General features: G+C 30.8%; 1 protein-coding gene across 4 annotated transcripts in view; it reads left to right on the forward strand.

Moving 5' to 3' along the window:
* The window catches only part of LOC117121104 (carbohydrate sulfotransferase 11-like), a 20,422-nt gene extending 10,311 nt beyond the window's left edge, over positions 1–10,111 (forward strand). The window contains exons 1-2 of one of the 4 annotated variants that reach the window (XM_033266207.1): positions 4,258–4,698; positions 5,608–8,129. In XM_033266207.1, the coding sequence (XP_033122098.1) occupies positions 5,620–6,549 (930 nt within the window). In that variant the 5' untranslated portion in view covers positions 4,258–4,698; positions 5,608–5,619 and the 3' untranslated portion in view covers positions 6,550–8,129. Of the gene's footprint in view, positions 1–4,257; positions 4,699–5,607; positions 8,130–8,699 lie in introns of those variants that run through there. The other 3 variants (XM_033266206.1, XM_033266205.1, XM_033266204.1) reach the window with 3 other exon arrangements.
* The last annotated feature ends 182 nt before the right edge of the window (positions 10,112–10,293 follow it).

The raw sequence follows: 10,293 nt of genomic DNA on the forward strand, positions 1-10,293 counted from the left end.
TTGTTATACTGATACTAGCAAATTTTTATTCGTCATGAAATAAGTATATATTCTCCAATGTTATACACAATTATTATTTTACTTTACGCATGGTACCTTATACATGTTTTACATTACTCATGTTTATATACAACAAAATTAAAATAATTGATAATATTAATTTTCAGAGTAAGTAAGTCAGTTTCCATTTTAGCTTTACAAAAACGAAAATTTGCCATCTATTAATTTTCAGGTTAATCAATTCTATCAAGGATTTTATTTTAATCTAAATACTAAATGATGCAATGTTGCACTGTGCAGTTAAATTATCTATAATTTCCAGAAAGCTAACGAAGTACCACCAGTCAGAGGCCTAGCCTAGCTTAAATTATACTATTAAAAATAAAAATAGGAGGAGTCCTGTACTATGCAAATATATCCCATTGTGCTTTACAAGTCAATTGTGCAAGTAAGAAAATTTTAAAGATAAAAAAAATTAAAAAATTAAATATAATTGTTTTATATTGAATTGTTTTAATGATAATACATAAAATAAATAAAAAAGTTTTAATGTTTTATAATTAAAAATTGAATAAATAATAAGAATAATAACAATAATAACAATAAGAATAATAATAATAATAATTATTATTATTATTATTATTGTTAGTGTTAGTGTTATTGTTGTTATTATTGTTATTATTGTTAATATTATTATTATTAATAATAATAATAAACAGAAGAGTGGAGAATGCTGCTATTTTACTTTACATAGGTCAGTTTCTTTTATGATTAACTAGGCCTAGGCATATGTTGTACAAAAAATGTCACAATAATAATTTAACTTTGATTTATATTTTAGATTACATTTTGCAATTTACAAAGAATAAGCCTAGGCTATTTGTATCGGTTTGTACACCAGCATATTTTATTTCATAAATTAAAATATATACTAGTAATAATAATATAATGCATAGGTCTGATACAAGAACTTTCATGTTATTAATATTATTTATCATACATTTACAGTCGAGCAAAATATTATCGCCAACGATTCACATTGCAACCTACCTAGCCTGGGTTCCAGGCCCTAATTTTAGGTTACTCACTCTTTATTGCACTTAGTGCGCGCCATACCTAATTTAATTGGCGTCCCATACTCGATTTCTTCTTTTTCGAATTAGGCTTATTCCGTCTATAAATTAACTTTTTCGTTGGTGGCGCTGTCCAGAATGAGAAAAATAATAAAAATAAGAGACTTGTGGCAAGTCTACAACCTACCCTGTCTGCTGGGCTGTCTGCACGGGAATTCGTCTGCACAACATAACTATTGTCCTTTGTTGATACCAAATAGGCCTACATAGAGTACAACAGTCGTGTCGTCACAACACCGGGTGGCGCCCTTTGTTGTCAGCCAGACGTTAGTTCACAAGAACAGAGCCGTTCTATACACCTGTACTTGTTTCTCCTCGCGCAAATCCAGTTATTGTCTATATGCCATTACGACAATAACAATTACTATCAGACGTCAGTTACCGTTCATTACGAGTAGTGCCAAAGTGCGAGCCAGCGAGTCATGCGAGCCAATGTGCGAGTCATGCGAGCTAGCGAGCCATGCGAGCCATACATTTAATTTTTTTTTTTTTTTCAGGTTATCCAATTTTGCAAACACGTAGGCCTAGCCTATATTCTTTGGCCTAGTAGATGCAAATGAATAACACACCGGGGAGCTTTGCTTGTGTAGTCCAGTCATATATATTTAAATATAACAATTATATAAAAAATATATGAACATATTAATATATATAAATATACAAATAAATATATAAATATATATATATATATATAAATATACAAACATATTAATATATATAAATATATATATAAATAAATATACAAATAAATATACATATATATATATATATATATATACATATATATACACATATATATATACACACATATATATATACATACACACATATTTATACATACATATTTATAGTCAAAGACACATCATTTACATACTGAACAAGATCGTGACTCCGAAAATGTGAGCATTGTGATTGGTTGAAATCGTTTATTTCGGTCCGCCCATTTTATTCAAATACGGAATATAAAATTACGTCATTCTTATGGGAACCTGCATGCAGTGTTTTACAAGTCGCTATTTCATCTCTAAATTACCCTCATCGTTGGTGGCGCTGTCCAAAATGAGAATAAAATAATAATAATAAGACTGTGGTTGGGGCTGATGTGTGAAAATTTAAGGAAATAGTACCTCAAGCTGGCCGGAAATGACACTGTTACAGTATATTATAGTAAAAGTCATCATCATCACATATCTACTATCAGCGATTTTCAGCTATCATAGAAGTCTAATTAATCTCTGTATTGTTACCATAGAAAATAAACTTAATGGTCTTTGATGTATTTACTTTACTTTACCTACTTCGTGTGCCAAAAAATCTTGTACTTTTTCTCAAACTTCTCAAATTATAACAAAAGCACGCACACTCGAGCCGTGTATTATAGGTAAATCAGATGTTAGTGATATCGGTATCTTGCTATAATATGTAATGTACAAATATAAGATGTATATTACTGTACAGCGCTCTTTCGTTAAAACCTGGGTCATTTATGCAGTTCATTTCAACAATTATTCAGGCATCATCTTTACTTAAGAAATTTACATTGAGGTTGAAAAATGGGGGGACCAGCCTCCTTAAAAATATGTAGGGGAGGGGGAAAGAAGAGTGTTCCCCTGTGGCCCCCCAAAATTTCTGTGTCCATGACATTCACACTTGTGTAACGCCAATGGTCCATGTTACAGTGTTAGATTTCCATTCTCTTCTTTGAAGAATTGCGTACCTTTCGATTGGCTCAATAACGCGAACAGCAACTTAGACTTATTAGAATTCACAAGCTTTTCTCGAAGTACCAACTTTTCAAGCTGCCAAGTACTTGCAAAGTTTGAAAATCCCAAGAGTGGCCAATGCTGATTACTACCTCAATTGCTGTTGTTGGCCAACACCTGTCTCTTATACACATCTAGATGTGTATAAGAGACAGATACAGTACCGTATCTCGTGAGATATTTATCCACAACTGGAAGACAAATGAAGGTTAAGGATGAAAGATCATTCTGCAAAGTATTTATGTTACTTTAACTTTGATGGGGCATATTTCTTTTCTTAATTTACAACTGGCGGATCATAAGGTTTATGATGAAATAACCAGATTATTTATAAATAGTTTTTGGTTTAGTGAATTTCCAATAACGCCTCACACTCTCTTTTTCGTCTGACGATATACTGTACAAAATGACTCACTGACTACTGCAGAAACCGTAAATAGGCCTATGACTATGACGTCATTCAACTATACAAAGATGTGTATAAGAGACAGCACACACTGCACCGCTTAAGTTTAACATATGGATAACTTAGCTGTGTTTGAAAATTTCATATTAAAATGAGGGTGCCATTGAAAGCAATGGTTAGTCATATTTTGATTGGCTGAATATAATGCAGTCATCTTAAGTACCAATATACCAATAACTTTTAAATAAAAAATCCATTTGTTGATGCTCTTAGTAAATAAATAAATATATAAATATATATATAAATATTTAATAAATATATACATAGGCCTATATATATAAATGAATATACAAATAAATATATATATAAATATACAAATAAATATAAAAATATATAAATATATACAGCATATATAAAATAATATATATAAATAGATATATAAATAAATACAGTACATATATATAAATATATCTGTATGTATGTATCTGTATCTGTATTTTAACAACATCTCTATCAGCGTTGCATACTTCCGGATCGACGATTCGAAAAAGTGTATGTACTGCGCATGACTGGACTACACAGGCAAAGCTTCCCGGTGGGGGAAAAAAAAGGATTTAATTGTATATCTCGCATGGCTCGCTGGCTCGCGCATTGGCTCGCATGACTCGCTGGCTCGCACTTTGTCACGACCCGTTCATTACGCCTGAATGACTTCATAATCGATCTTAATGGTTTAGAATAGACTTTCTCGAATAGGCATTTTAAAACCTAATAATTTACCATCAAAATGTACACAAAAGCTCGCATTTATTGTTATCGAACACACATTTTAATCATCAATAAAAATTTACAAAGAAAAACTAAGATACAACATCTTAATAATTACGTTAGAAATCGGGATCAATGGTTTGCCAGTGGAGAAAATGGCGTTCGGTTGAACTGCCGCCCGAAGCAACAGTGTAGTATCACGTGGTATCGTGACGTGACACAGTAGTACTATATAGGGCTTAGATAGAGAGACAGAGCCTGCCCTAGAAAGGCTAGACTAAGCCTCTACTGCTAGGCTAGAGAGAGACATGTTGTGCATAGGGATCGGTAGATAAACTTTCAAAACAAAAAGATAATCATAACGAAAAATAGAGAATCGTCCTCACTAAGAGGACCAAAGTTAGGTAAATATGAATATATATTATATTTGCAATGATATATCAAAATAACATCGTTTATTAGTCCTCATGAACAGAGTAATGAAAGTTTATGCAGCATCAGTGTTACAAAGATTTACGCGCGCACGCTGTGTGGTGACAACATGGCCAAACTCTATCTACGGCTCTGTTCTAGTGAAAAGCAGACTGAAAACATTTCTTTAATATCACAGTATTGGTAAACAGAATTGGTGTGTATGTTTTACAATATATCAGATTTCAACCAACCATCATGCCCAATCAACAATATGTATCGTAGTATACTAAAACCTTGGTCGGAAGGATCAAAGTTTGAGGTGCTCGATAATAATTAAGAGTAAATGTATTGGAAAAAATAATGCCATCGGGCCTAGACCCGTTAATAATGCAATATGGCGTTTCATTCAATGGTCAATCCAATCTTTGCTTATAAATGATAAAGATGTTATGTGCATATGTGGACTACAAAAGCAAATAAAAAAGTAACTTCAATGTTGTATTCATATACCAATCCGTGTACTAATAGTGCGTGGTTTGTGTTGAGCTTTGGATATTTGCGGTTAGTTTGCAAAAGTTTGAACAAAAGTTATGTATCACAACGCTAGGAATGTTTTTTTCTTAAAGCATTAAACCACTAAACTCGCTTAGTTCTTTTTAGGAGAGTTGAGAAATCAAATATTGCAAATACGGAAATAATGGGATGGTGACTGGCAGGGGTTTTAACCTACATAATTGTACCATTGCATCTGCAAGAAGTTAAATCAAACATATCTGGATGGTATCTGATGGTAGAGAATTTTCACCATGTTATTCAGTTCCCTTTTTAATATATAAATTCCACCCGAAACCTAGACTATGTAATACAGGGATGATTTCTTTATTATTTATTATTGTTATATTATTCAAAGCTGACCTTTGAAATAATATTTCTATATAAATGTTCTGTTTAAGTAGACATTACAATACTTAATGTGTGGGCCCTATAGGAGGACGGTACTTTGTACTGAATAGGCTCCCCAGCGTAAAGAACAATACAACAAAACATAATGTAATATTTGAACATAAATGTATAATATGGGACATACTATATAATGAGTTAATCTTGAATTCTCAATGAACAGACACTAACCAAGATGCAAGATTCCAGATACAAGAAAACTTCATTGTCATATGATTCATACAACGAAAAAGATGAAAATGATGATGGAAGTGGAAAGTCCACCGATGGGTTTATGAAGAAATATTCAAATATAATCAAAAGACGAGTAAACTATACCCAGGAAATGTGTCGCAAACATAAAAGCGTCATTCCAAGGATGAAAAGACGGCCAAATCTACTTGTGAATGAGGAACACAAGCTTGTTTACTGCCAAACACCTAAAGTTGCAACAGTTAGCTGGTGCAAAATTTTCTTGACTTTTTCTGGATTTAAAAACTATTCGGAGGTTGTAAAGATGAGCGTTGATGAGGTGGCAGCGGCGTGGAAAAAGCACGTTCCGCACCTTTCTCATTTTCCTGCCGAAAAACAAAAGAAAATAATGTCCACCTACACCAAGATAATGTTTGTAAGGAACCCGTTAACACGACTGCTGTCAGCCTACAATGATTTATTAGTTGCAAAGAATACTTCAACTGGCAAGCAACTAAGGTTCCAGCACAGGACAAGCAAAGACGTTTTAACTAATTTCAGACCAGGAAATACCTCCAAAAGTTATGATACAACATTTAGGGATTTCGTTAAAATGATAGTTTCCAAAACACACTATATAAGGAACATCCATTGGAATAATATGCATTCAGTATGTTATCCGTGTGACATTGATTATGACGTCATCGGTCGATTGGAGGATATTGAGAATGATTCAAACTATATACTTAAACATGTCGGAGCTGGTTTTAAATTTCCTAAACAGACTGGGATTCATTTTACAAACAGCTCAAGCTATGACAAGGTTCGCAGAAGCTATGCTACAATTTCAGACTCAGATCTTCAGGATTTATATCAAAAATATAAATATGACTATATATTGTTTGATTATGATAAAGGTCTGCCAAGGCTCTAGGACTCGGTATATTATATAATATATTGTAATATGATCATATTATTAGCATATAATATATCATATCATATATCATCACATATTATACAGAACTGGGCTAGACTGGGTTAAACTTTTTCTTTCATTTCATATTATGACAAACACAAAAAGAAGTAGTGATAGAACATTAAAGTTTGAATCATGTTCGTTCAATTACAAATGAATATTAACTAATGAAAGTGATATTCTTTCTGATCATAAAAAATAAATATACATTATAATAGATTTTCACCAATATAAAACACTGAACAGCAACCATATAACGTCACCATTTGTTGCACATACTCAATTATAATTACAAAAAGTTGTCTACTTTAGAATATTATTTTCCAATTAATTACTAATTATATAATTGATTTTACTATATATTTGATTTCAATTTTATATAATATTTCTAGCTAAATGTGAAGAATTAACCTTTAAAAACTCCAGATAAAAAATGGTACCGTCCTTGAAATGTGTGACCTTAGTGCAAACATATAATTAATGCACTACCATTAAAAAATTAAAGGTAATTGCCCACATTTAGATACAATTATAATAAATTCTGTGTTACCGACATTAAACGTTTCAAGTAAGCCTATAAGAATTTTAGAATTTTCCAGTTCATATTGGTTTTTATTTGTTCAACTTTATTCTGTAATGTATGTATGTGTTCTGTGTCTGTGATTAATTTTGTTTTTAATTTCATTATCCATTTTTACTATCACAATCTGTCATTTTTTAGATTTGGTTCTTGCAATATTTATAATTAGGTATATATTAATTGTAGTGGTAGTTGATTTGAACAATAAATGCATATATTTAACAATGTTCAACATAAATATAATAATAACTTTATTTAATAAAGCGCAAAACAATATCCATTAAAAATGTTCACCGGCGCTGTACAGAATTTTAAAATATACATAGGCCTAGGCCTACATACAATTTAAACATACATACATAAGAAATACACATTAAAATCAAATAGAATTGATTGAAACCAATAATCATCAGAAAATCACAATACCATTTAACACATCAAAAATCTAAATTGAAATAAAAGAAAACGCGACATGAAAGAGAACGATAAAACACTAAAATATTTTTGGATTTTGTAAAAGGAAAAGACAAGACAAGTCCACCAAACCGTCACAAAATTTACATCAAAAAGTTAAAAAATAAATGTAATGCCGATAAAAAAAACTACAGGACATCATGTGTCTTGGAAATTTAAAATAAAGAGCTATTAAAATGCAATGCCGATTAGAAAAAATGTTCAATAGAAAACTCAAGGTTTTGTATAATACCCTAGCAAACATAAAACGTTACTAAAACGTTCGCAAAACGTTGGGAAGGTTGTGGTACGCTTATAGTAGCAAAAAATAACGTGAACAACATTGCAACAATGTTTGCAACGTTATTTAGTCAGAAATGACATTATAAATATGTTTTTATGGTTCTACAAAAACCCGTTTTGAATTTTATTATAACGTAAATTTTATTATAACGTAAACTTGTTAGCTAGGAATGGACATATTGAAGATACAGTTTCTGTTTAATTCCAGTAACGTATGTGGCATATAAGCATCGGAAATCCTTGTAAGTTGTAAAATACTTGTAAATACCCATAGACAAATACAGGCTTATCAACCTTCGGAATTTTTATAAAATAATTCCATTTTGGGAAGCGAGAACACAATTGTCAATAAAGAATTTCTACCTGATAATAGCGGACTTTCTACAAAGATTTATTGTGCTAGGCGGCACAAACAACCAATAAGTGTCCTTATGCTAAGGGTTTTTTTCCTTTTCCTATTTTGTCGTTCTCATTAAAATATTAGTACAGTAGTATTGTTATTATATATCTTATTATTGTTATACTGATACTGTCAATTCTTTATTCGTCATAAAATAAATTGAAAGTTTTTTTTCTTTCAATACATCATACTGTACAATGTTATTGTTATGTGGTATACCAACATTGTGAAAAGGCATTTTCAGCAGTAAACCCATCAAATTTTATGTTTATTTTAAGTTCTTTATTTCATCTTTTATATATAATATATAACAATATTATATAATAACAATTTTTATATAATGAATTAATCTTGAATTTTTAATGAACACAGACACCACTCAAGATACAAGATAAAAGATTCAAGATAACTTATAATTCAAGTAGCGAAAAAGATGAAAATGATAATGAAAATAAAAAGACCATTGATGAGTTTATGAAGAAATATTCAAATATAAACAAAAAGCGAGTTAACCATACACAAGAAATGTGTCGCAAACATCGAACTGTTTTTTCAAAGAAAAGAGGACTCCCAAGACTTCTTGTGAATGAGAAACACAAGCTTGTTTACTGCCAAACACCTAAAGTTGCGACAGTTAGCTGGTGCAAAATTTTCTTGACTTTTTCTGGATTCAAGAAATATTCGGAGGCGGTAAAAATGAGCGTTGATGAGGTGGTTAAGGCGTGGAAAAAGCACGTACCTCGACTTTCTCATTTTTCAGTCAAAAAACAGAAATTAATAATGTCAACTTATACTAAGATTATGTTTGTAAGGAACCCGTTAACGCGAGTGCTGTCAGCCTACAATGATTTATTAGTTGCAAAGAATTCTTCAAGTCGCAGGCAACTAGGTTTCCAGCACAAGGCAAGCAAGACAATATTGAATTTTTTCAGACCAGGAAATACCACCGGAATGTATAATGTAACATTTGGTGAATTCGTTAAAATGATAATTTCCAAAAATCACTACATGAGAAACGTCCATTGGAATAATATGCATACAGCATGTAATCCGTGTCATATTCACTATGACGTCATCGGTCGATTGGAGGATATTGAAAATGATTCAAACTATGTACTTAGACATGTCGGAGCTGGTTTAGAATTTCCTAAACAAACTGGAATTCATTTTACAAACAGCTCAGGTTATGACAAGATTCGCAGAAGCTATGCCACAATTCCAGATTCAGATCTGGAGGGTTTATATCAAAAATATAAATATGACTATATATTGTTTGATTATGAGAAAGGTCTGCCTAAGCTTTAAGACCTAGTATATTATATTATATACCGTAATATAATAATATAATATAGCATATTATATATTATGATATAATATAATATATTATATAATAATAATATATTATATCATATATTATATTGAACTGACTGAAAGTCAGTTATATTACATAACATATGTAGAATAAAGTTTTTATATCGCATTTATATAATGAAAACAACGTTGGCAAAATATAATGTTTTCCTTTTTTCATTCATTTCATGTTATGATAAACACGAACACGGTAATGATTATACTTTAAAACTTCTTAAATAGGAAGTAATAATAGAACATAAAAGATTGAATTATGTTCGTTCAATTACAAATCTCTATTAAATATTCCAAAGTAGACAAAATAACTATTTTAAAATTTCTGTAGTAGCATAATATTAACTAATAGCCTATTATAACAACATAATGCTTTTTTTGTTTGAGCAACACGCTTTTACTCAAATATTGGTAACTTCCATTGAATTTTCACTTTTTGTATATACACAGTATGTGTCTTTGTGTAGATTAGAAAAGGGATGTATTTGGTCCCAGTTTAGTAGAGAAATTAAAATTGCAGCAAGAAAGAACATTTTTAAACTTTATGAAAACCTTCAAGATCATTAATCTAACAAAGTATTGAAAAGTTCAAGGTAAAACA

The sequence above is a fragment of the Anneissia japonica genome, unplaced genomic scaffold (assembly GCF_011630105.1).
Source record: "Anneissia japonica isolate Jap-2015-1 unplaced genomic scaffold, ASM1163010v1 scaffold284967_len33173_cov135, whole genome shotgun sequence".
Taxonomy (NCBI): domain Eukaryota; kingdom Metazoa; phylum Echinodermata; class Crinoidea; order Comatulida; family Comatulidae; genus Anneissia; species Anneissia japonica.